Below are 25,793 nucleotides of genomic sequence, written 5' to 3' on the forward strand. Positions count from 1 at the left end.
GATTTGATACATCCTCGATGTACACATCGATTCGAGGGCTGTAGGCGAATAGGTAACGCCACCCATTATAAGTTCAAATAAAACGCGGGAATACGAATTTACAAATTACAAATTACAAAAGTTTATTGAATCGAATTTTGTACAAATATTTATCACGAAGGTTAGAGAGCAAAGGACATGAACACAAAAAATGAGTCTCATCTTCAGTTACTTTGATTCCCAATGATAGACAGTGTGCACTGTTATATTGTGGTCAACATATCAAAAAATGTTCGTTAGATAAAATTTGTATAAGTTAGACCAGAAGAAGCTATCATTGATGTGATTATGTATGTTTTTTGGTCGTCTTGATTTGCCTTATGTGAGGACAGAATTTTGGGGGATGAAGTATTGGTCTAAGCGGCTCGAGGTTAATTCGTATTTCCCACGTTATGAACTAATGGTAGCGACACCTGTTATTTCTAGAAGAACTCCGACATCCCTCGAAGTGTAAATTGAGGATGTGACAAATCGCGGTCCCTTACTGTGTGGAAAAAACAAGCCACAAAACTCACTTTCTGAGCCAATTATTCAACCGATTTTAAAAACAGTCATTTATTTCATTAGATAAACATTAGGTCCAGTATGGAAGTTGAAGATATTATGAGTTCCGACTCCAGTTTTGGAGAAACTTCTGATGAAAGTGATTCTGAACTTGATGCAATGGTTTCAGACATGTGTTCAGAAATGGCTGAAAAAGTTATTTCTGGCAAAGGTGATGGTGAGAAAAAAGTGAAGGAAAGAACTGTAGTCGCGGAGCTTGAAGGTGCTGAATCTAGTAGTGACTCCGAGAGTGAAAACGGAGACCAGAACAGTGGTTTCCTGTCTTTTAGTAAATCGATAAAAAACATTGACGAGAAAGATTCAGGTCCTGCCAATCGACGCCGTCGTGGATCATCAAGAAAAGCTAACAAGAAGAATACAAAACCATCGAAGGTGCAGGCTGGAAAAAGGTAAATGTAAAGTACGCTTAAAACATACCCTTGGCAGAGATCCTGGTTCTCTCTCTAAATAAATGAAATGGCCAGGGCCATTGTGCTCACCTCATGTGGAGGAAAGATGGATAAAGAGCATGGTCTTGTGTCATGTAGTGTTAGGTTTGATGTAGGTCCAAGCAATTACAATTTCCCCAAAATGGCCAATTTACAGTACATGCGACCTCTGTGACCTTGAAAAGTAGGTCAAATCAAAGAAGACCCGGGTGACACATTGAATGGTTGTTAGAATTAGATGTACCTATGATATAAAATTGGTGCCAATCGGGCAAGTCATTACTAGGAATAATGGCATTTTGAAGAATTTAGGATTTGGCCCCCTCCCTGGAGGCCAAACGGCAAATCAGATCGCACCAAACTTCGGTACCTGAGATCACCTGACCAAGGGGTACATGTGTACTTAATTTGTGATCAATAGTCATTGCAGTTAAGAAACGTGCCATAGTTACGGCCCGACGGCGAATTTACACCATTTGACCTCTGTGACCTTGACAAGAAGGTCAAATTAAAAACCTGTGTGACATATACTGTATGGTGGTTAGATGTACCCATGATATCAAATTGGTGGCAATCGGGCAAGAAGTTAAGGAATAATCACATTTTTAAGGTTTTTGGATTTTGCCCCCTGGTGGTCAAGTGGTGAATCATATTGGACCAAACTTCGGTCCCTGAGATCACCTGACTAAGGGGTAAATGTGTACCAAATTTGGTATCAATAGTCATTGCAGTTTAGAAACGTGCCATCGTTACATCCTAACGGCCAATTTACACCATTTGACCTCTGTGACCTTGAAAAGGAGGTCAAATCAAAAACCCGGATGATATATGATGCACCTTTGCTAGAAGTACCTACCATATTTTTTTCAAAATTTCCCGACTACTATTAAGGGAGATATTGCATATTTTCACTTTTAACGTTTGGCCCCCTGGTGGCCAAACCATGAAACGAATCGGACCGAAACTTGGTCTCCCAGGTGTCATTACATAAGGGTACATGTGTACCAAGTTTCAACTCAATAGCTCTAACAGTTACGAAACGTGCCCTGCTAACGGACGACGGACGACAACGACGACGACGACGACGGACGACGGACGCCACGGTATGGGATAAGCTCACCTCTGCTAAGAGGTGAGCTAAAAAGGGAAACCAGGTTGTGTGTTTCCCATCAAATCTGATAATTGACGAGAAAAAGGTACAGTTGGTCTTGGGAAAATCAAAAGAATACAACAAATCTTACTTGTAAGTACCAGCCTGGTGAACATATGCTCACAGTCCATTGATCAAAGTCCTACAGAGACGTATCTAAATCTAATCAAAAGTTTTATTTAACATATAATGTTTCCTATTTTTCAGGATAGAACTTTCATCCTCCCTACAGCCATCGGCAAAGACAGATGTGTACATCAATGTCAATGCTTACAGTGATCCTCAGTCGAATTCTTTTCAAAATCAGAAAATTAAGAAACTAAATCCAAAGTCAAATGAAGCTGAGGTGAGTCGCATATAATGTCAACTTTGAAATTTCTACCTAGGCATTTTATTTCGGCAGATGCTCTGTAGATGTCGACTGCATATATCGTGTTATAACAAATGATTTGGCTCTCAGAACGGTCATTTATAAATCAACCGTCAGGAAAGGTCGGTAATAAGCAGGATCATCTCAACTCCCTGTAGTAAAAAGGTCCTGTCTGATAAATTCCAAAGGCACTCTTACTGGATGTTAAAGGTTTTTTACGTTTCCAGGGATATTTTACTACGAGGCTTTATCATTCCTCTTTTAGGTGCTGAAAAAGAGTGTTGTAAGTGCAGATTTTGAGAAGAAAGATTCGATAAAAGCTTACGAAGAAAGTAGAAGACAGTTGAAAAAACAGAGACAGGTAAGATACCAAATATTTGCTGCCATTAGCCAGACTTTTAGAAGTCTTGATTTCATGTCTCATTCAAAGACAATGCAATGAGAAAATGTGACTTGCTCATGGTTGTAAATGATGTGCCATTCTCGCTTCTCAACTCTACAATGTTTAGATTTTTAGTTTGGCATGTTCAATCCTTTAGTAGGAAATAGGGGATTCATGTTTGCTGTTCTTTGGCCCTGCAGCTCTAGAAGCAAACATTGACCCTCAATTTCCTCAGGTTGGGCAAGTTGAGCACTTTCACCATCAGACCATGCAACCCCTTTCAAATGAACTACAGTAGAACCTCTCTATTAAGGACACATGGGGACTGACAAGTGCTGTCCTTAATAGAGAGGTGTCCTGATTCGAGAGGTCAAATTGAATGGAAACGACCAATTTGGGACCAAAACTAGTGTCCTTAATCGGGAGGGTGTCCTTAGTAGAGAGGTGTCCGCTAAGGGAGGTTCCACTGTAATATATTTTCTAACTTCCATTTACAGAAGGAGCGTGCCTCGACTAAGGGAAAGAACTGGTTTGATCTGCCTGCCACTGAAATGACGGAGGAGATGAAGAACGACCTGAACATCTTACAGATGAGACGTGTTCTAGATCCTAAGAGGTTTTATAAGAACAATGACATGAAAGCATTGCCCAAGTACTTCCAGGTAAGATATTGACGAAGATCAACTTGAACGATTTACTGATTTTCTTCTTCTTCTTCAGTGTTCAGACTTTATATGTTTTGCGGACAAGGTGCTCATTGAGCGAATTAGGCCTGTACCTTCATGATTCAAGCTGATATCCCTGGGATATGCTGATACCCTGGGGAGTGTCTCCGAGCTGCATGTTGACGAAGATCAACTTGAAAGATTCACTGATCTTCTCCTTTTTCTCCAGTGTTCAGACTTTATGGGCCGAATTTACGAAGGGTGTTTAAGAGTTAGACGCGTGTAAATTCTACATAATCAGTTTCAGGGCCTAATGCGGTTTTCATGAAGAAACCCTGCAAGGCCCTGACTCTGTCTATTCAGACATTAAACGCTGTTTTAAGCTGAACACCCTTTGTAAATTCGGCCCTATATGTTTTGCGGACAAGGTGCTCATTGAGCGAATCAGGCCTGTACCTTCATGATTCAAGTTGATATCCCTGGGATATGCTGATACCCTGGGGAGTGTCTCCGAGCTGCATGTATTCAGCTCTCCGGACTCGCATTCACGTTTGCCCTCTCTGCCAGCTGATCATTAATACATCTATTTCAAAATCTCTTTCTGTGTTCTTTCCAGTTTGGAAGAGTTGTGGAATCTGCTGCCGACTTCTACCATTCAAGAGTACCCAAGAAGCAGAGGAAAGCAACAATGGTAGACGAACTGCTGGCTGATGCAGAATTCAGAAAGTAAGTGCAGTGGAATTTTCCTCAGCAGACACCTCTCTTTTACGGACATCCTCTCTATTAAGGACACTACTTTTGGTCCTAAAATTGTTGACGTCATTCAATTTGACTACTCTCTAATCAGGACGCCTCGCTAGTAAGGATATGTGAAGACCTGTATCTCACACTTGTATTCATTTCTGTGTTACAGATTCAACAAGAGAAAGTATGTAGAAATCCAAGAGAAAACGTCCAAGTCACGGGGCAGATTCAAACACGCCAAGAGGTTGAAGAACAAGAAGAGATGATACACTTGTTTTTCTGTATATCAATTGCGAAAATAAAAAAGTTGTATTTGATACTTGTTTCACTTCCATTTTGTTTTGTGATGATATCTGTCACAGTTCAGGAGTTACAAAAGTTGTTGGGACTTTTAAGATGGCGAGGTAATGAAATATCTGTGCTCTCCCAACTGGCTGAAGCTGTGAGTAACTGCAGTAGCACTGATGGCAACATAGACGTCTTGGTTATCTGATGATGATGATGATGATGATGATGAGACAAATGGCAAATTATTATTTTCTTCGGAGCCAGCCCTCCGACTGTTCAACGTGACATCACCAATTGATGCAACTCAACACAAGCACTGGCTAATTGCCATGTTGTTGCTATATAGCGGATCAAAGGGTGCCTGCATAATAGGCCTATGTGAGACGCACCGAAACGGGCTAAATATCATCTTCACAGTAAATACATGGTGTTCTTTCAAGGGTCATCGGCACAACCTGGAACCCAGAGGACAACGCGTCAAGGCCCAAGCAGGTATAGACCATAAATTGTACATCAATGCCAACAAATCTGTGGGAGACCTCACCAAAAATGATGTCATTGAGGAAGGCTGGTGCTCCTCGTTGCAACGTGGTTACAGGGATATACAATTAATTTCTTTCCTGGTTCCCCAAGCTTGGCTTCGTCTCCTCGTCATCTACAGATAGCATGGTCAATGACACCAAATAGTTCTCATTAGGTGCACTTGTGGATGGAGTCACTTTGGGACCTCTCACCATTTGCAAAGCATTTAGTAAATGTTGGTCAAACTTGCGCTTGGATGGAGCAACTGCAATCAGGTAAGTCAATAGTTCTAGTGACACTGATGCATCTCAGGTTACTAAAATGCAAGGTCCTTCACTAGAATGGATTGGGGGGGGGGGGGGGTTGGAGACAGGCCTCCGCAGCCATGGGAGGCAAACAGTCAGGAGAGAAACCTACCGGTAAGTCAAACTGGGAAGTCTGGGCTCATCAGTCGGGTTATGGCAACCAAACTAGGAGACGGGGAAAGCACCGCCAACTGGGCGAGCACGCAAAGGCAATCATGACTATGCGTACTTAAATGCATTGTACTCGAACAGATCCGGTCAAGCTCCTGCAAATGGGTGACCCAGCATTCACTGCCGCAACTTTATGCTCGACTTCCACCAGCAGTGGACTAGAGCCAATAGTCCCATTCTATTGTATCATTGTTGGTGTGAACAGGTACAACCTCCGTGGACAGAGCATAAATGTCAGCGCTCAACGCTTCATGCTCAATCTGTCCGTGATTATACAGAGTTCACATGTGACGTGTCACAGTTGTTCCCGTCAAGCGTCACATGAGCAAGGAACAAGTCATTTCCAAAGAGTGGCTGCATACGATTCACGATGTCACCACATGTTTCTCAGCCCAGGTCGGTTAACTTGGGAAAAATGACATCATAAATCCTGCCCAACTCCGGCCTTCGACGACTCTTCACCAAAACAAGCCAACACACACAGAAACGCAAGACAGAAATACACCGATCTATTATTTATTTCAACTGCAGAAGTTGTTTGGTACAATAATCATGATAATAAAAACAAGTCACATAATCTAACACAGTCAGAATCAAGAATCAAAGTTACATAAGCGATGAATTTCATAAGAGAAGCAGCAGTTAAAGTTTGACTTTTGTACAACATGAAAAATGGAAAACTACTTCTCAACAAATGAAAAGAATTCCTTTTTGCAACAAGATTTCATTGAATAATGCATGTCATATATATTTGAAAGCCGCCCCACATTGGGCGCCTGACAATATCAGTGAATAGGCATCTCAAAACTGACAAATTTGTCACAGAATGAGTGCAGTTTAGAAATGATAAAAAGGCCTGCTGGTGAGGATGTTCGACAGTTACATTTACAGAGGTCACAGCACATTCCAACAAACTTGATGCAAAAAGGACAAGGAAATGAAATACTTTTGACAAATGACCTCGATTCGCTTCAAATTAGGTGGAATGATCAGAAAATGGTTACAATGGGCAACTTTAAACTTTAAACTAAAATCAGTATTAAGGGAGTGTCAGTACTTGCAAGCCCACTGCACTATTCGATAAATTCCAAGGAATTTGAAGCAAGATAATGAACTGGCCATATTGATGTGTAAACAGCCAGCTAGAAAACAGAAAACGATAGTCAGTGTTATATTTCTCCGTCCGTCTGCAAAAGGCTCTAGCCAACATGAAAACGTAAATAATGCAATAAACAACATGTCTTCGAGGCAAAAGAGAAATATAACACCGACTGCAGTTTTAACATGACTCTTTTAGAGTGACTATGGTGGCTCACAACAGTTTACTGCGATATCCTCTTGTGACATGTTGATTTTTGCCAAACAAAACATAGCGGAAAGAAAGACACCTCCCCTAGTCACACAGAACAAAATGATAAGAAGTCCGATCTAAAATAGTATAAAATGTCATTTGCACCTCGACTGAAAACAGATTGACTCTGCCACTAAAGCGAACTAATTTTACAGGTGACAACCGCCTCGGGGCCAAGATGATGCATGTCAAGCGAAGGACCAGTTTAGCATAGTTAAAACAAGAAACGGCCCCCCGACGACGTTTAGAGATTTGCTATACGTTTAAGCTTTCACCAAGCATTGCAAAGTGGCCGATCTGGTCAGTTTTTCTTTTCTATTTATCTGAAGAATTGCACACACACACACTGTTACAGATTTGGGGAAAAACCTTGATACCAAAATGTTGCTGACCTGGTCATTTATTTTCCTATCTAATTCTAATGCTCACACTGTCACAGATTAGGGACAATAGCGTAGCTACCCATACAACGAAAACAACAATTGGAAAAGTCACCTAGAAAGTGTATTGTGAATCTCGTGCCTGTTATTAATTAACCCGAGACACGACTTTGAGGTCCCTGTCGATTCAAGTAGATGTAAAAAGTAATATCAAAGTCAACTGATAGCACTCACACGCACGTAGCAACGAAAACTTTCATGTTACTTTAATTTGAATCGTCCAGAGAGGCAAAGGGAGAATATTTACATACGGTAGTAATGACCCGACCATCGTCTTATTTGCTGATACAGAAGTTGAAAATGATGCAAAAGAAAATTCATTTCCAGTGGCTTCATTTACATAGAAATGCAACTTCTGCATGGACACTCAGGCAGATAATCGAATTGGTAGGCCTTTGAGAATAACTTCAGACAGAATTCAAATGCTATGACCTGAGCTCAGAACCTTCAGATTTTCAAAGTTTTAAAACTAATACACAAACAGACAAAGACAGAAACACTTTCTTGCTAATCAGTCAATGAGTGACAGCAAGAAGAAAGTCTATCATTTCTTGGAGACGGGGAGGGGAAATAGGGTACAACTGTTACTTTGACTTCGGGAATGTGTTCTGGTTGCGAGCTCAAATCATTGCACTTGGGACTAAGATGAAACAAAATCCTCCACTCGAGAAAAGTCCATTAACTATCCGTGGCTCTGTACTTGATGATGCTGCTCCGCGACCGATGTCTATAGCCTGCTCGGGTCCAATTTGTACATAATAATATTTCAATATCGTATATAATACCAATAAATACCAGAGATTTAAGGCAGGGTCAAGTAGTAAGTTATACACCAATGATAGAACATGACAAGGGTGATAGTCACTACGATATATATATAAATTCAGGCGACATGAAATATATATAGTGGCCATGTGAGTTTCAGAACAACGATCGGCAAGGTTTCGAGTTTGCTTGGTACGCAGTATAACATTCAAACATATCAGAGGTTTGTGCCGTGGACAAGATGTAACATGAATAATAACAATACGAGAAGGAAAGTGTTTGTACGAAATGTCAATAAAACAAAGGTAGCGGGCAAGGTTAGATGCTAACATGTGGTCGCCATGGTAACATGGAAAGCAACGAGGAGAGTGTTAATATCTCAAATAGAAATCAACAGGCATGGAATAAGCGACATTTGATATGATCTCCCCAACACCGTGCAGTACACTTAACCTACCTGCTCCGGATGCCAAGCCGATAGCCAGCAGCCAAATAACCTCACATCACTCGATAGAACATGGATCAATTTCAAAATACAATAGGGTAGCAGCATAACTGAAATGTCTTCCTTCACACAGGCAACTTTCGTCATTAATTTTCATTTTAAGTGAGTAGTTGTGTCACGAGGCCAGGGTATTGGATTTCGGTGTTGTTTAGTGTGTGTTTTGACTTCATTTTGATGCGTACCCTCGTGAAAACCAGCACAGCCTAGAGGGAATGCTGACACCCTATTGGGGGAACGGAAATACATGTAGAGGGCATTTTAAATAAACTTCAAGGGTAAACTAGAGACTCCCTCATCTCAAAATATCCCCTCCATCAAACAAGGATATTCAATGAATTAGTAATATTTTTTAATGACTACTGTTAACTTTTTTCTCTCGTCATCACACTCATTTTCAAAACAGTTGAATCGGCTGAAGTGCGTCTTGATTGACAAATCAAGAAAGGACAGGGGGGTCTGGGATTTACTGAGGAACTAACCTACTGGTGGATTGGAAAGACAAATTGTTAGCCTAATAGTTTATGAATGTTCTATTCTAACATGCTAGATACAAGATCCAGGAAAAACAATTGACTTATTTTAGGACATTACGAAATTGGCAAATATTTTCTAATCACGAGAATGCATGGGATTTCGTAAAACTTGTTGCCCTATATTTTTCGATCGACAATAACCAGCAGATTTCATGCAACACGAGCAAAAAATAACATGACAAGAGATATTTTCAAACATTAATTTCAGCATAATGTATGATGGGGGGGTCAATGTCGTCATGGCAACATTCACGCATGAACAGTTGACAAACAATCAAGTATCGGTAGATATCACAGGCAAATGAAAAATGTCAAAACATTGCAAAGAAAAGTGAGATAAGACAAGAAACGTAAAACTACAGAGTTAGGAAAAAGATGCAAGCAATTTAGAACGATATTGGCTCAATAGTGAGGGGAAGTGGCTCATGTGCTCTTGTCTCAATGCGAGGGACAATCATATTTCACACAACATGATCAATTTGCAGGCAGTCAAGGTCACAAAGACACAAGAGGCAGGAACGTAAGGGAAAGTGGGACAATTATATCCCCTCTAGTGCAGAAACAGCTGGTAGTGCACATGCTATAACTGCACTTGGGCTTAATTGTACCACCTTACTTTACCTAACGGCCGGCTGAGAATTATTTACACAATATGGTATGATTCCAATGGTTTGAGGAGGACTCTTTGGAAAGTCCCGCTGCAATTTGTGAATTGGCCAGGAATAAGCCTAGTTTAAACTTATGCATTTCAAATGTGTGTGTGTTGGGGGACCTTTTCCGAAGGAAGAAGCACGACTGAGACATAGTTTACAGAGGAACATTGCAATTTATATCATGGTATACTGTAGAGCAAAATGAAATGATATATCGAGCATTAATGTATGGCCGGACAATGCAGTTCAATATATGCAATGATAAAAAATATGCATTCATTCACCAAATATTTCATAGCAATATTGTGGATTAGTAAAATTCAACATTTAAACATCATTTACGAAAGCAAATGGCATCAAAATATGTATTGCAGATATAGAACAGGTCAATAGCATTGATATTATTCAGTTATGAAATTCATGATATCAAATGCGCAAATGTTTGTGAAAGACAAAATAATTCATACGATATATAGAGGATGCGTATTTAAAGGGAAGAGAACATGTTATTGTAATGTTATTCAAGATAAACAATAGCAGATTGTGCAGAAAAGTTCTAGATAAATACTACACGATATATCATAACGACTATCAATGCATTCAAGAATATGAAAAGTGGAATGCGCTGGAATTTAAAATTGGAATCCACAGAATGGGTGCTTAGATCGCACAAGACAACCCTGGAAATTCCAGTGCAGGAAATTTGAAATATTTTTCCAGTTAATCAAGAAAAATACACATAAAATTTGTTTAGCTGTTGTGTTGTCCAAATTAGCATGAGAATTTAATAGAACGGCCTAATATTTGAAATTGATTTTTTTTAAAGGAACATTTTTGGTATTTATTTGTAATGTCAAAATGTGGTGCAATGAATATTCCAGATTTCACGACTGGAATTTACCAGGGGGGTCTCCAAATTCAAGGAAATTGCTAGAAGTTCTATCCTCCCGGTTTCCTCAAATCCTCCTCCCTGTTGCCAAGGCGACTGAAACGTTCCTCCCTGCAAAACTAAGCCGGTGAGCACAACAAACATGGATTGTATCTCCACCACGATAGATAGGCAAGGCGAATAGTACGGTTGATGTTAAAACGTGCATGCGGTTTTAGTCGCTGGAGCACTCGCAAGGGCACTTGTCAACTTACACGTTTGGTTTTTTTCAGAGCAACTTTCCGCCACTTTTTAACGCTAGCAGGGGCTCTGCTGCTTAACCACAGGTATGAGATCTGCACGCAATGTGTATGAGAGCTGTTCTTCTGCAATAATGCGCGAACACTACTGCATATTGTAATGCATGCATTTCTCATCTGATGACCTCTAAAAATATCATTTTAACACAAAAACTGCTGGGAAGAATTCCAGATTCAAATCCTGCCCTGCACATGTTTTTCCAGTTTAGTTTTACCAATGTGGTTGGGCCTTAGTACGTAATGTAACCAGCCCTTGCGAGTGCCCAGCTTCACCCTATTCAGAAAGCCAGGCATAATATACAGGTTAGCATTTCATAGTGAAATAAGTGAGACGATAAGATACTACTACAGAAATCAATCGCGGGAACCAAACACAATCGAAATATGTTATAACTGCCACCTATTGGTACTCACGCAAACAAAAATGACATTATCGTATGATTCGATTGCACTTCATAAAAGCTCAAATTGCTCCTGCTGCCTGATGTTGTAGGTAAATCTTTGTGACTACTTCAATGGCCCAACGAAACCTTTGTTGAAGTGATAAGTGGCAAAAAAATTCGGTTTATATGATAGGTTGAAATCAGAATAACAGGACTTATTTTCACAAAGCGTTTTTGCCCTTCACCCCCTCGCGACAAGGTCTCGATTTACCTCCAGTTAATCAGTTTATTCGGAATCTTCCCTTTAATCCATTGTAAAGATTTCATTGGATAACCTTTGTTCAGAAATGAAGGATACGATTCCGATGCAGTACAGCAACATATACCATTATCACTAATCAATCTTGAATACTGCAGGTTAAAGTACCGCACGAGGTGAAAGATATCCAGGATCTCTGGGAAAACAAGCGAGATGGCAGTGATGGAATAAAGGTCAACTATCAACAACAGAAACTGCACGAATGTGATTTAGTCGTAAATACAAACAGGCTTAACAGGTTATCGAAGGAATAAACAGAAATAAAAGACGTACGTTCATATCATAAAATGTACCAAGCAAACGAACCGTTAACGGCCGAAACCTTGCACCATTATTATGTACAATGCGACACACACTGGGTCAAAGGTCATACAGGTGGCTGTAACCGTGGTTACAATGGGTCAAAGTTGAATGGTCACAACATCTTATCTTCAGAGCTTCACCTGTAGAATAGACAAAAGCAAAATATCGACTGAAGACCGCGGAGAAAACTTGAATCTCTGAAACGGAATTGTGCATTAATAGACATGCATTTCATAATTATAATCAGGACACCATTTCGTCTTGTTGACTGGGTACTTACCCCCATTTGCCTAAGGCTGAGATACTTACCGCCGAAGTGAGACATGACGGTACAACCCTCGCCAACCCTTCCTCTCACCACTGCCGACGCCCACTCTCGATCTGGCTGACCGCCAAGTTTCAGCTAGCTTATTTCATTGCATAATAACAAAATGCAACACAGCCAAAAAATTCAACAATTGCATTGCAAGATCAGAACAAGGTGAAATATACTGGATGAATATGATAACACAGCATGAGAAAAATATCACCGGAGAATAATAGTAATATCACCAAGTTCATACAATGATAAAATAGAGTTGCATGGATAATAATAGCACCAATTCAAATGATAATAATACCGGGTAAGTGGCATCAAATAATATAAGTTGGGCGATTATCACAATGAAATACCTTGGGTTTATTGTCCGTACTGTCCATACTGCCCATACTGCTGGCCCCCATGTCCACCATACTGTCCTTGGCTCTGCTGTTGTGAGTTATAACCAGGGTAACTCGTGTACTGCTGTTGCTGGCCGTACTGACTCGGTGCCGACTGTTGTGGGGGGTTGCCAGGCTGGCCCTGCATGGCACCGGCTGACTGGGGGTTGGGCTGCTGTGGGGCTCCGGCTGAAGGCGCGCCACCCATCGGTCCTGATGGGCAACCACCGGTCTGGGCTTGTTGTAAGATCTGGTCGATGTACGGACCCCAGCCTTGTACTTTGTAGTATTCGGCCCAAGCAGCACTGTAGTCTCGCTGCCCTGTGACAGGGTTGAACGCTGCAAGGCGTAAAGATCTTAATGATTAGTTGAATAAAGGTTTTCATTGATAATACTGTTAATAAACGGGCAAGCTTTTGTAGCCATTTCATTCAATGCATTTCGGCCTACATTTGATTTAAATAGCATTCTAACAAACGGGACAATAGTCATTTCAATGAGATTTTCCTTTTGCGGCCTTACTTTTTCAGGGTTATTTGCCAATACAAAAAATAGAAGGCATCTAACTATTTCTTGGTTTACAGCATATTCACACTGTCCAACAACAATGAACACACAACAGACGACATCAAATTTGTTTCTGAATTTAGATAATCAGAGCGATCGTGCTGGCTATTCCATTGAGAACAGGAAGGTTCCAAGTAGTCACACATTGCATACAGCCAGAAGTAATTTGATTCCATGGAGTGACCTCCCAAAATCATCAAAACTTATATTTGGATAAGGCAGAGGAGGACGGGGTTTGCATTCAGCCGCTCCGAGCACAGACTTTGAACGATCCAAAGTGTTCGCAAGCAGAAAGGAATAACCGAACTGCAAGTAGTGTCTGCAGGACAAGGATAGGGCTCGGAGGAACTTTTCCAAATATATTATTCTCACATCGATCCGCCGAGTTTTTTTTCCACTCACATGGTTCAACCACTGGCATGCTTCCGCTGCTTGGTGGTTGTTGTTGTTGTTGCTGTGGTGGCTGTTGAGGAGGTTGCTGCTGTTGTGGTTGTCCCCAGTTTGAACCACCTCCACCTCCACCACCACTGCCGCCACCACCCCCGCCGTAGGCGTTCTGCCACCCTTGGGGTTGGTTATAGCTGGATGGATGTGGCGGCTGTTGTTGTTGTTGTTGCTGACTGAAATGCAAAAATGGAAATTGCAACATATGGACTGAAACTAATTGCAAATGACTGAATCCAACTAGAACTGAGAATTCACAGCTCAAGAAAGACCCATTTTGATTTATATTCTTTTTCTGTCCTGAAGTGCCTCTCACTGCAGAGAAGCTCAGATCCCACAGCAGACGACTTCTATTCACCCCATGGCAAAGACGACGAGTTTATTCATCGAGGGTAAATAGGAAGCAAGTTATGGCCATTTACATGCATTGGCGACCATCCTCATCCCATTCTGCCCATGACTAGCGATGTCAACCCAAATTTTTCTACTTCAGTGGTCTCCTCCTAGGCCTAGGACCAAGAGTCAAATGTTTGGACATGTGATTGCACACAGGGCCCCACTCAGCCCCCTGACTACATGAGATTAACTGAGACTTATTATTAGGAAAACTCCGTACAAACTTACCCGTGACCATGGCCATGATTTCCCATATTCTCATAACCACCAGGGGGACCACCTGGGCCTCCAGGTCCACCCATGCCTGGACTACCATCCATACTAGGGCCACCAGGACCTCCAGGCGGACCACCAGAAGGCATTGGAGGAGGATCCTACAATAGAAAGGCTTAGTTCAAAATCAATTTATGAATATATGTGTCAAATTGGCAAGTGACAGCTTTTACTGGCATCTGGAGGACACCAGCTACACAAATCCCAATCCCAATCGAAACTAAAAATACTTACAATGTTAGCTTTCCGACAAATCTCAAGGATTGCTTTCTGGATCTGATGTGACTGACCACGAATAACGAACGCCTTAGTATGAGCACCAGGCGGACAATTTTTCTGCAATTCCACGTGTGCTCCACATGCTGAAATAATATTTCGAATATTTTCTCCGCCCTTTCCAATAACTAAACCACACTTCTCGCCAGGTACATGAAAGTGGTGTTCTTCTTCGTCGCAGCCGTTCCCTGATCCGCCGCGCCGATTGCCATCATGGAAATGTCCCATTCCTCCGCCGCCTCCGTGGTTGTCCCTGCCACCACCTCGGCGATTCTCAGACTGTTCGTGGAAAAGATAAAGCAATGTGATTATAATGCCAGCGACTTGCCACAACAGGGTTAATGAAATGGCCAGGGCCATTGTGCTCACCTCATGTGGAGGAAAGATGGATAAAGAGCATGGTCTTGTGTCATGTAGTGTTAGGTTTGATGTAGGTCCAAGCAATTACAATTTCCCCAAAATGGCCAATTTACAGTACATTCGACCTCTGTGACCTTGAAAAGTAGGTCAAATCAAAGAAAACCCGGGTGACACATTGAATGGTTGTTAAAATTAGATGTACCTATGATATAAAATTGGTGCCAATCGGGCAAGTCATTACTAGGAATAATGGCATTTTGAAGAATTTAGGATTTGGCCCCCTCCCTGGAGGCCAAACGGCAAATCAGATCGCACCAAACTTCGGTACCTGAGATCACCTGACCAAGGGGTACATGTGTACTTAATTTGTGATCAATAGTCATTGCAGTTAAGAAACGTGCCATAGTTACGGCCTGACGGCGAATTTACGCCATTTGACCTCTGTGACCTTGACAAGAAGGTCAAATTAAAAACCTGTGTGACATATACTGTATGGTGGTTAGATGTACCCATGATATCAAATTGGTGGCAATCGGGCAAGAAGTTAAGGAATAATCACATTTTTAAGGTTTTTGGATTTTGCCCCCTGGTGGTCAAGTGGTGAATCATATTGGACCAAACTTCGGTCCCTGAGATCACCTGACTAAGGGGTAAATGTGTACCAAATTTGGTATCAATAGTCATTGCAGTTTAGAAACGTGCCATCGTTACATCCTAACGGCCAATTTACACCATTTGACCTCTGTGACCTTGAAAAGGAGGTCAAATCAAAAACCCGGAGGATATATGATGCACCTTTGCTAGAAGAACCTACCATATTTTTTTCAAAATTTCCCGACTACTATTAAGGGAGATATTGCATATTTTCACTTTTAACGTTTGGCCCCCTGGTGGCCAAACCATGAAACGAATCGGACCGAAACTTGGTCTCCCAGGTGTCAATACATAAGGGTACATGTGTACCAAGTTTCAACTCAATAGCTCTAACAGTTACGAAACGTGCCCTGCTAACGGACGACGGACGACGACGACGACGACGACGGACGCCACGGTATGGGATAAGCTCACCTCTGCTAAGAGGTGAGCTAAAAATGGGACATTGATAAACAACAAGGGCTTTCCAACTACTGTAAGCAGCTTGGTGCAAACAAATTACCACCTATTTTTGGGGACATGTCTCTCCGCTGTTCAACTAAATTAAGGGATATTTTGCCGAGGCAAACTGTTCAAGTCATTCCGAATGTATCAAGAGAGATACATGTCTATGTTGTAATCATTTGGTGTATGGCTGGGCAGACGTTTCAATCAACACTGGTGATATTTCACTTTACCCTTAACTCACAAGCGAGGAAATAGCTTAAGCCCCCAAGACCCACACTTCCATTAGAATGCAGGCCCACTCTGACTAAAATGAAATGGCCAGGGCCATTGTGCTCACCTCATGTGGTGGAAAGATGGATAAAGAGCATGGTATTGTGTCATGTAGTGTTAGGTTTGATGTAGGTCCAAGCAATTACAATTTCCCCAAAATGGCCAATTTACAGTACATTCGACCTCTGTGACCTTGAAAAGTAGGTCAAATCAAAGAAGACCCGGGTGACACACTGAATGGTTGTTAGAATTAGATGTACCTATGATATAAAATTGGTGCCAATCGGGCAAGTCATTACTAGGAATAATGGCATTTTGAAGAATTTAGGATTTGGCCCCCTCCCTGGAGGCCAAACGGCAAATCAGATCGCACCAAACTTCGGTACCTGAGATCACCTGACCAAGGGGTACATGTGTACTTAATTTGTGATCAATAGTCATTGCAGTTAAGAAACGTGCCATAGTTACGGCCTGACGGCGAATTTACGCCATTTGACCTCTGTGACCTTGACAAGAAGGTCAAATTAAAAACCTGTGTCACATATACTGTATGGTGGTTAGATGTACCCATGATATCAAATTGGTGGCAATCGGGCAAGAAGTTAAGGAATAATCACATTTTTAAGGTTTTTGGATTTTGCCCCCTGGTGGTCAAGTGGTGAATCAAACTGGACCAAACTTCGGTCCCTGAGATCACCTGACTAAGGGGTAAATGTGTACCAAATTTGGTATCAATAGTCATTGCAGTTTAGAAACGTGCCATCGTTACATCCTAACGGCCAATTTACACCATTTGACCTCTGTGACCTTGAAAAGGAGGTCAAATCAAAAACCCGGAGGATATATGATGCACCTTTGCTAGAAGTACCTACCATATTTTTTTCAAAATTTCCTGACTACTATTAAAGGAGATATTGCATATTTTCACTTTTAACGTTTGGCCCCCTGGTGGCCAAACCATGAAACGAATCGGACCGAAACTTGGTCTCTAAGGTGTCATTACATAAGGGTACATGTGTACCAAGTTTCAACTCAATAGCTCTAACAGTTACGAAACGTGCCCTGCTAACGGACGACGACGACGACGACGACGACGACGACGACGACGGACGACGGACGCCACGGTATGGGATAAGCTCACCTCTGCTAAGAGGTGAGCTAACCAGTCAGTCGGACCCCATAGATAAGTAAAGAGATTTTACACGTACATCCCTAATAGTGTCGTAGATTTTTTCAATGGCTGCCTTCACAGATTCAGGGGAGCCGCTTATATGACAAGCCCGTTCGTGACACGTGTGATCGTCCTGGTCATCCTTCTGGAACTGAACCCTCGTGCCGGTGGCAGCCTGGATCTCCTTTATCGTCTCTCCGCCACGTCCGATCACATGACCGACGACGCCTTTTGGAATTTTAATCTGAAAGAGTTTTGAATTCATGGTGAGTATATCGATAGGTCCGTTTCCAACTGAAACTACATGTACAGCACCGGTAACACAATTTGGGCGTTGACAAGGAAAATTTGGTATCATTTCAGAATATTCGCAGATCAAATTTTCTCAAAAGATGTTTGAGATGTCATGTTTTTCAGACCTTTATTGTGAAAGTATTTCAGAGAATTTCTACTTTTTGCATCTCCTTTGTTACCATTTTTTATGTGAGTAAGGATTTTAAGAGTATTCCACTCACCACGTCCTTTTTGTGTGCTTTACCACCATCGCCTCTTCCCCCGTAGTCATTTCCATTCCCACCGCCGAACATGCCCGACTGCATGCTCTGGAACACGTCCGGAATCCGATGAATGCCGCCAGACTGAAATGTGAACAAGGTTAGGTTGTAGGTCTAACTCTTCTGCCACCAGGCATGACTAATAACTGTCTAAAATAGAACAAGACCAAAGCCATCCACAGACACACCTTCGACATGACACCAGCCGCTCGTGTTTAAGGGAGTTTAAGGGCTCAAGGTCGAAGACTGTCACTTCGACTGGTCGATATGTTGGACAAAGTGTGACAGTTTTCTTGCTGATGGCATCCATTTTATCTTGGGCTACCCCCGTCGTTCGTCTGCGAAGAACAGTCAATGTGTCGCTTCAGAACAAAGTAGGAATGGACAACCTCGTCACAGTCATGTGACAACAAAATGGCCGGTAATTTTGTAAACAATAGCACAGGGATTGAGAAAATTGACAGCATGCTGCATTTAATGAATACACAGGCAATCTATGCAAATCAATCACCTTTGAAGACATATGTCCCTCCATGTCATCGTTCCGTCTACCCATATCCGGAATCTAGTTGGGAAAAAAGATCATTTCTTCGACATGTATGATTAACAGTTTTGAAGCTAAATTTCAACATTTTTGATTTTGAATTTATGAATTGTGTCATTGTCTAATGATTTGCTTACGAGACGAGTTCTTGACATTTTGGTAATGCAGAGGGACATTTCAGTTGCATGTGTCTTCCAGTTTCTTGTCTTCTCCCACCATGTGCTAATGTTTACAAAACTCGGCCGTCTGCCTTGTCGAAGTTCTGACATGGTTATCACAACTTCTTCAGGATATCAAATTTCTCGGCCAATGTAGCGAGCAAATATCACTCTTTATTTGAGCAATGGACAAGTTCGGAAACAGGGCTGTGAAACTTCGCAATGAAAATTCTGCTGGGTTATTTTCTCCGAAATTGCTGCAAGTGACAAAGACAGCTGCTATAATGGCTCTCCGCAGCCTGATTAAGTAATCTACAGCAATTGCCATCGAGAAATGTCGGCCCCATAAAGACTTGTGCATCATACAACAAATGTACTTACCTCACTTTCCTTCTGTTCTAACAGCTCGGAGACTGCCTGTTGTGCTTTTAGGCACCTAGTTTTCTCTCCTGTTATTCGTAAAGGTTTCGGAACATTCGTTTGATCTTTGCTATCTTGGATCATCACCATACGGACAAGATGGTTGGCCTAGGGAAATAAAATCGAGCACACATGTTTGAAATTGAATGGAGAAAAATCGAGCACATATATATTTAATGTTTGCATGAGAAATACATGGGTGTCAACAGACCAGGTATGAACGACACGCATTTCTTTTTATTGTTTTGAACAAATGCATCCCCCTCATTTAATTTTTATTGTCCTTAGTTCTGGTTAATTCCCTGCACTGCGTAATCCTGGCTAGAACACTGGTATACAGTTTCTGCTACCACAAGCTACAGGGCTCGGAATTGAACAAAGCCCATCAAGACTATAAAGCTGTGATCGCCTTCCTCAATCGCCTTGCTGCATATATAAAACATCCTCTTACACTTTCAAACGAGGCAAAAATCGCTTTTGAAAGACCAGCAGAGCGGGACTCACCTGTAACTGCTTTATTGTTTCTCCCGATTTGCCGATGATGAGACCAACTTTTGTGCCGGGAATCATCATTTCTATTTGAGTTTCATTTTCACCCACAGTGGCACCAGCGGAGCGGCCCGTTTCCACAATTTCTTGTATTAACTGTTTTGCTTTGCTGAAAGTAGAACAAATAGAATCTTTTCCAAAAAAAATTGGTTTTAGGGTCTCCTTGAAGTTTCTGAGCAACATACATCTCTGTGGCAGATGACCAAGCAAGATCACAAAATGCATCCTTTTCCTCCCTTTACACTTATCGCAACAATTGTTGATGGGCTTGGGATTCTCATTTGACAACTGAGAGAAGGCTGACATAAACACAGATTCCAGGGCAGAGTGCCCAGGATAACCAAATTATCAGACGGACAAGAAACTTCAGTAAATTCATGACATAGTGGTTGTCCTGGAGACAAGTAGACATATTTTCATTCAACAATAAAATTTACTGCGCAGGACAACCAGACATATTGCAGGACTTGCCCTTCTGGCAATTGCACAGACCAACTAAAATCGACCACTGCAGCCGTGCAGGGCCATTCCCCTATGTGCAGTTGGAATTTTTCTATCAAATGTTCTATGACAAAAGCCATTAAAATGGGAGATTTAGAAATGTTTTGCAGTGCTTGTATACCTACAGGATTTGGTGAGGTTCTCCAGACAATGTGCATGGTCGCTCATGACCACACTCCTCCTGTGCTATCTGAACCTTGCACCCAGAATCTGCCTGGAGTTTGGTAATAGTTTCTCCGTTTTTCCCAATGACTGAAAACAGAAGATGTTAATTACATAATTTTCTACTGGAATTCAGAGTCTAAACCATACTCTCTTGTATTTCAAGCCGAAATGGATGCATAAAACTTTGCCATTTTGGATGGCACCGACTGTGGTGACAGAGCTTAAATTCGATGCCAGGGTCACGAGTTTGAAGAACTCGGAACACAAATACACCAAATGGACAAAGGGTTGCTATTCGACATACTTAGTCCCACCATTCTGTTAGGGATAGTCATTTCATCTGTATGGGAAGAGCCAGCCTGTTGCTCTGGTAGAAGGGGCGGTCGCTGGGCTGGCATGGCGTGGATCTTCTGGTTCAGCTGCTGAGCTTTATCGTGGGCCAGCTGCTGAGCCGCCTGTGACTGGTATGACCTCTGTTGTTCCTGCATGGCTCTTATTTGTGCACCGATAGCTGTAATCATAACGAGTACAATAAGATCACTGCACGACCTGAAATAGCCAACAAACTTTTCTTTCACACTAGACACGTGTGATTTTGAAGCAAGTCACTCTCATTTCGAGTGAACTTTGCCGATATGTATGGAGTCTGCAACTGATTTCATAATATTTCATGTCAAGGGAGAGGCTGACCCCAATAAACATGCATGGGACACAGCCTTTCCGATTATATTGAGGCAGTTTCTTCATAAACTGCACTACTCAGTTTTGACAATCTCTGAGGAGGGTACATTGGCATCCATTAGTTATGTAGTGAAACTGGACCATTCTAGTCCTCTCTCGCGGGAATATGACAAAACAAAATGTGCCATTTCCAGCAATCGGTTTTTGATACACCCCATTTGGAGAGAAGAAGCAGAGTTGGAATGGACCCGACGTGTAATATAGCATTCTACGCATGTACATGCCGTGAGTAGGAATACTCTTGGGTCAGGTGAACAAAGCTAATAGAATTACTGTTATGTTCTCAACAAAAGAAAATTTCAAACGAAAATGGTTCCTTCATTTGAAGGAAATGAATGCAATTGCCACATAATATAAAGGTAAAGGAAAACCAAAGCGTGAATATTGCGAGTGATTTTCACGTCATCATCAGTAGGGTGCGAAGAACAAAGTGAAGGGGAGTACACAAGATGTGACAAATGCAGAAAAACTTTCCAGGAACCGAAAGCCGAGGAAAATGGAAATAAAATCTTGTAGAGATGGACTGGTATAAGTGACACAATTTCTAATATTTCTTTTCGGGTAAAGCAACGAAAACAGATTTTTAAACATGATAAATCATCACAACTCATTATTATAGAGGGTTTGGAATTGAAAGGTATTTTTGAACAAAAGCCTTGAAATTGTCTAGTGTTGAAAACATATGAACTGGTACTGTATTGGACCTCTTTCCCCCCGTAAGCCGACTTAAGAGTGGAATTTTGACCAATCAAGAAACACCATCATATTCATAGTGTTTAGATGGCAGAACGACCCAAATGAACGTTTTTTGATTCTCAAAATGTCCACAGGTAATTTTAGACGCAGCATATGGGCAGCTAAGGTGGCATAAACGTAAAGTTATTATGTTTACTTACGATCGTTTATGGCTGCTAATTTCTTGGCATCGGGCCCACCACCTGATAACAGAAAAAATATAGGCTTATGGATGAATACCAAGAAAACTTAGCCTTGTTTGGTTAGAAGTTCTGTCTTTTTACCAAGACCATCGCTACAATTTTGTTAAAATGTGGGATCCGAAACCTTTGTTAACATTGTTAGGCTATCACCCCTTTCCACCCAAAAACATTCATGGAACTTTTTCTAGCCCCTCTACCTTCTTCTAAAAATTTGACACGTTTTTCAATATTCAAACACGTCAAATTTCACACTATTTTCCACCTTAAATAAAAAGCTGAAATTCAAGAACTCACATGCACAGAGAGGAGAGATATTACTTGTTCAAGTGTCACCAAAACAATCATGGTGGGGCGAAATGTTTAAGCAAAACTTGTTGTGCCACTTTTTAAAGGCAGCATGTCATTTTCAACGTTCTGCTGCATGACTTTTTCGAACATATCAAAATAAATAACCCGTGGAAGTTTCTTTTTTTGCCCGATGCTTCAATACATATGATATTTCATCAATTTGTATCTCCATTATTGAAAGAACTATGATCTGATTATTGATACATGCAAGTTTTACTCATGAATGATATTTTGGGACAAGTGCACCAAGGTTTAGGACATTCACAACACAAGATACACACACTGCTTCAAATTACAACTCGACAATAACACAGAAGACACTGCTTATGGCTGAATTGGACCTTCTTCTTGTAATTGCACTGCAAGAAGAGCGTAGAGTGCGACAGGATACTAATATTTCAGAGGATTTTCATTCAGCACTTGTTGGATATGACCGATATGTGATGACACGCAACTCCAGCTAGACACAACAACGAAAGAGCCAAGGCAACGATGATAATCGCTTTGATGCCTTGGCCCAGACCTTTGCCTTACAGATGTCTGTGACGACCCAACATGCACTAGAATTAAACAGACAGACAGGGAACAGTCCGATGACCCGACAATGTTAGGACAGAAAATAGCCTTGTCCAACGATCATAGCCACGGTGACCTTCAATTGGAAAATTGGCTAATTTGGACAAACCGAAGAAACTGCAATTCTAAAACATCACTATCCTCCCGGCAGAGTCCCCTCTTGACAACCAAACCACACAATCACTTTATCCAAACCATCAGGCAGACCCCCGTCCTTTGGATTTCTGTGTTCAATTCACTTCCCAGAAGATAGCCAACAACAGACAGGTCAGGAGAGATAGTTATCATTCTGCAGAACTACAGATCACCAAATGAGTCAGAAGTGAGAAACAAAGATATTCTACTGAATAATTTGTATATTATTCATTGCAAGAAAAAAAGAACTAGAAGTGTCTGAAATGCAGAAAATGTGATAAAACATGTGTCCAAACCCTAGTAAAAAGGTAAAATGCAACAGGCTAAACTACACCAATCAGGAACAAGCTCACATCTAGAGGGAAGTTAGCACACCAAGTGTCTACGTACCGTACGCCCGTCTCGGCTCCATCGGTCCCCTTTGACTAAGACTCCCTTCCTGATGGTGACCAGTTTCTAGGATTAGAGTAAACAACTTAGTAACCATCATCATAGTGTAATATGACTAAATGGCAGAGGAACAACACCAAAGTCAAGCAAAGGCCAATACAGACACAAGACTACATGCATGAAGACTTCATAGCATTAGGAGTCATGATACCAGCCCCCCCCCCCCCCCCTACACACTTGATAAACCTCGTTGATTGACAGAATTTTGGATTGTTAGTACCGTCAACAAAAAGGCAGAAGTGCAACATGTACTAAACTAACACCGTTGTACTGCTGGAAGCCTCTGGTTGGTGGTTGGAGGACCACTTTGATATCAAGACTAGCAATACCAGTACCACAGATGAAGTAAGTTTATGTAAACCCACTATTTCATTTGATGCAAACTTTGGAGGATGGCGACTCCCTGATGGATGGAGGTTAGAATGACATGTATCACACCCTGAACCTAAGCAACCTAAACCAAAACTATTTCTACAACACCGACGACGACATTAAAATCCACTACAAGAAGCGACCGAGAAGAAGAGAGACAAACCAATCAACCAGCAGAACCTTTTTCGATTACGCTCAAGACTTGACAGAAACTGTGACGAGATGAACAAGAACCTGACCATGCAATAAGCATCACACAGTTACGAGTCTCAAAGTGAACATTTTATGATTTGTTTCAAGTCAAACTAGCCAACTGCAACAGGCAGAGTAATCTCTTTCTCTAGACTACAATAATTACAAATTATTTCAGTTTTCAACACGGAAATGAAGAGAAATATCACTTTAGCTCTTCCAAGTTAATAACTTGAGAAATATTCACCCACTGGAAAGTTAGAAACCTTTCCACACTTGCGCGTCTTTTGCAGAGCTCACTACAATTCTTTTCGTTAGTATTTTTCCATCCAAAAGTAATAACTTATTTAAACATAACAATATGACATGATTCATGAGACATTGAAAAAGAAACTGGAACAAGAGCTGACCTCAAGTGATTCGCAACCCAGTCAATAGCCAGCTAAGTAATAAACAACAGTCCCAACTCAAGAATCTGAATAATCTATTAAAAAAACACAACTTTTTTGTCAACTGACGACAAGTGAGCATCCATTCTCTCTTGTCCTTGATTCTTGGGTTAGCAAGCACAAACAGTCAACTTGATGTCAGCCCTTTTCACCAGCACGATGCAGAATGGAGATGAAGTTTACCAAGGGGGTCGTCATACGGTCTTTTTAAACCTTGTGGTCCCAAAAGTTCCACAGGTGGCTGACTCTGTGGAGGTTGTTGATTACCAGATGGCTGTTGAAGTTTCTCGGCGATCTGAAAACAAGATAAGAAGGTGAGAAACTGAAAACAAAGTTCATGTCATTACTCATTGTCACACTCGAACAATTTACATATAATTTGTCACAGACTTCATACCTGAAAAAGACTAGGCCTAACTCTATGACTTATCAAGATTGCCAAAATTTATTTTCGCATACAATGTATACAGGCAAACCGTCTAACATCAGAATGAATTGAAACGTGTGAAGACCCATCACACAACACAGAACAATGCATTCAAAATGCGCACATGCCGAGCGGCCATCTTGAAAAACGCGTGCACCTGCAGTGATGACTGTGCATCGTGTGCATTGCGTCGACCGGCAATTCGGGGCGGCACAAAGATGTTTAGAAAACTATGAATAATCGACATTTTAGGGGGCAAATTTTGACATTATTGTGTTCTGGTGGTTCTTGGAATACTTATTCACCTGTCTAGCACGAGCTACAGCATCAGCAAAAGCTGTTTGTGTGTCTACAGGATTATTTGCGTGAGGAGGTGCGACGGCAGAGTAATTGTCCATAATGGCGCGAGTCAATCGGGGAAGCTGACGTAGCCCTGAAATTTACCAGAAATAAAAAGCAAAGGTTTGGGATTAGAGCGATCACAAAATAGACAATTAGGAAATTTTAGTTATTATTTAATTATATTACTTTAGTGTTAAGATTTATTGACTCAATTTAACTATATTTAATCATTTGAACAGATTTTTAAAAGAAGTATTAGAGAATGAAATGATAATTACAAATTCCATGGGGCGCCAATTTCCCCAAA

The 25,793-nt window shown here is 41.3% G+C and overlaps 2 protein-coding genes across 8 annotated transcripts; one reads left to right on the forward strand and one right to left on the reverse strand.

The window, feature by feature from the left end:
• The first annotated feature begins 502 nt into the window (after positions 1 to 502).
• On the forward strand, positions 503 to 4,659 carry LOC135501575 (deoxynucleotidyltransferase terminal-interacting protein 2-like). The gene is made up of 6 exons (XM_064793745.1): positions 503 to 992; positions 2,389 to 2,527; positions 2,817 to 2,912; positions 3,431 to 3,595; positions 4,215 to 4,324; positions 4,512 to 4,659. Exons 1-6 carry the CDS (start codon positions 625 to 627, stop codon positions 4,606 to 4,608), a joined length of 975 nt encoding a protein of 324 aa, XP_064649815.1. The 5' UTR covers positions 503 to 624; the 3' UTR covers positions 4,609 to 4,659.
• Positions 4,660 to 6,128: 1,469 nt separating this feature from the next.
• LOC135501805 (far upstream element-binding protein 1-like) lies at positions 6,129 to 25,570 on the reverse strand. Of its 7 annotated transcripts, XM_064794125.1 has the most exons (16): positions 25,450 to 25,570; positions 24,901 to 25,012; positions 23,645 to 23,710; positions 22,154 to 22,195; positions 20,821 to 21,027; positions 20,477 to 20,603; positions 19,806 to 19,959; positions 19,263 to 19,409; positions 18,691 to 18,744; positions 18,141 to 18,263; positions 17,663 to 17,869; positions 14,682 to 15,002; positions 14,403 to 14,548; positions 13,707 to 13,954; positions 12,741 to 13,106; positions 6,129 to 12,208 (listed from the first exon to the last, which is right to left on the reverse strand). In XM_064794125.1, the coding sequence occupies exons 1-15, from the start codon at positions 25,540 to 25,542 to the stop codon at positions 12,748 to 12,750; spliced, it is 2,406 nt and encodes an 801-aa protein (XP_064650195.1). In that variant the 5' UTR covers positions 25,543 to 25,570; the 3' UTR covers positions 6,129 to 12,208; positions 12,741 to 12,747. The 7 variants fall into 7 exon arrangements, with proteins under 7 accessions (XP_064650195.1, XP_064650196.1, XP_064650193.1 ...); XM_064794126.1 differs by having other exon boundaries at positions 6,129 to 13,106; positions 13,737 to 13,954; XM_064794123.1 differs by having other exon boundaries at positions 6,129 to 13,106.
• Positions 25,571 to 25,793: the final 223 nt, after the last annotated feature.

Source organism: Lineus longissimus, chromosome 17 (assembly GCF_910592395.1).
Source record: "Lineus longissimus chromosome 17, tnLinLong1.2, whole genome shotgun sequence".
Classification (NCBI taxonomy): domain Eukaryota; kingdom Metazoa; phylum Nemertea; class Pilidiophora; order Heteronemertea; family Lineidae; genus Lineus; species Lineus longissimus.

What these genes read in the sequence shown, in the direction of transcription:
- LOC135501575 (XM_064793745.1), top strand. Translation starts at nt 625, where the DNA reads ATGGAAGTTGAAGATATTATGAGTTCCGACTCCAGTTTTGGAGAAACT. An exon ending in CAAAGTCAAATGAAGCTGAG is followed by an intron (nt 2,528 to 2,816) that starts GTGAGTCGCATA and finishes TTCCTCTTTTAG; the next exon opens with GTGCTGAAAAAGAGTGTTGT. An exon ending in GCTGATGCAGAATTCAGAAA is followed by an intron (nt 4,325 to 4,511) that starts GTAAGTGCAGTG and finishes TCTGTGTTACAG; the next exon opens with ATTCAACAAGAGAAAGTATG.
- LOC135501805 (XM_064794125.1), bottom strand. Translation starts at nt 25,542, where the DNA reads ATGGACAATTACTCTGCCGTCGCACCTCCTCACGCAAATAATCCTGTA. An exon ending in GGAGCCGAGACGGGCGTACG is followed by an intron (nt 22,196 to 23,644) that starts GTACGTAGACAC and finishes TTCTGTTATCAG; the next exon opens with GTGGTGGGCCCGATGCCAAG. An exon ending in TCTACGACACTATTAGGGAT is followed by an intron (nt 15,003 to 17,662) that starts GTACGTGTAAAA and finishes TTCCACGAACAG; the next exon opens with TCTGAGAATCGCCGAGGTGG.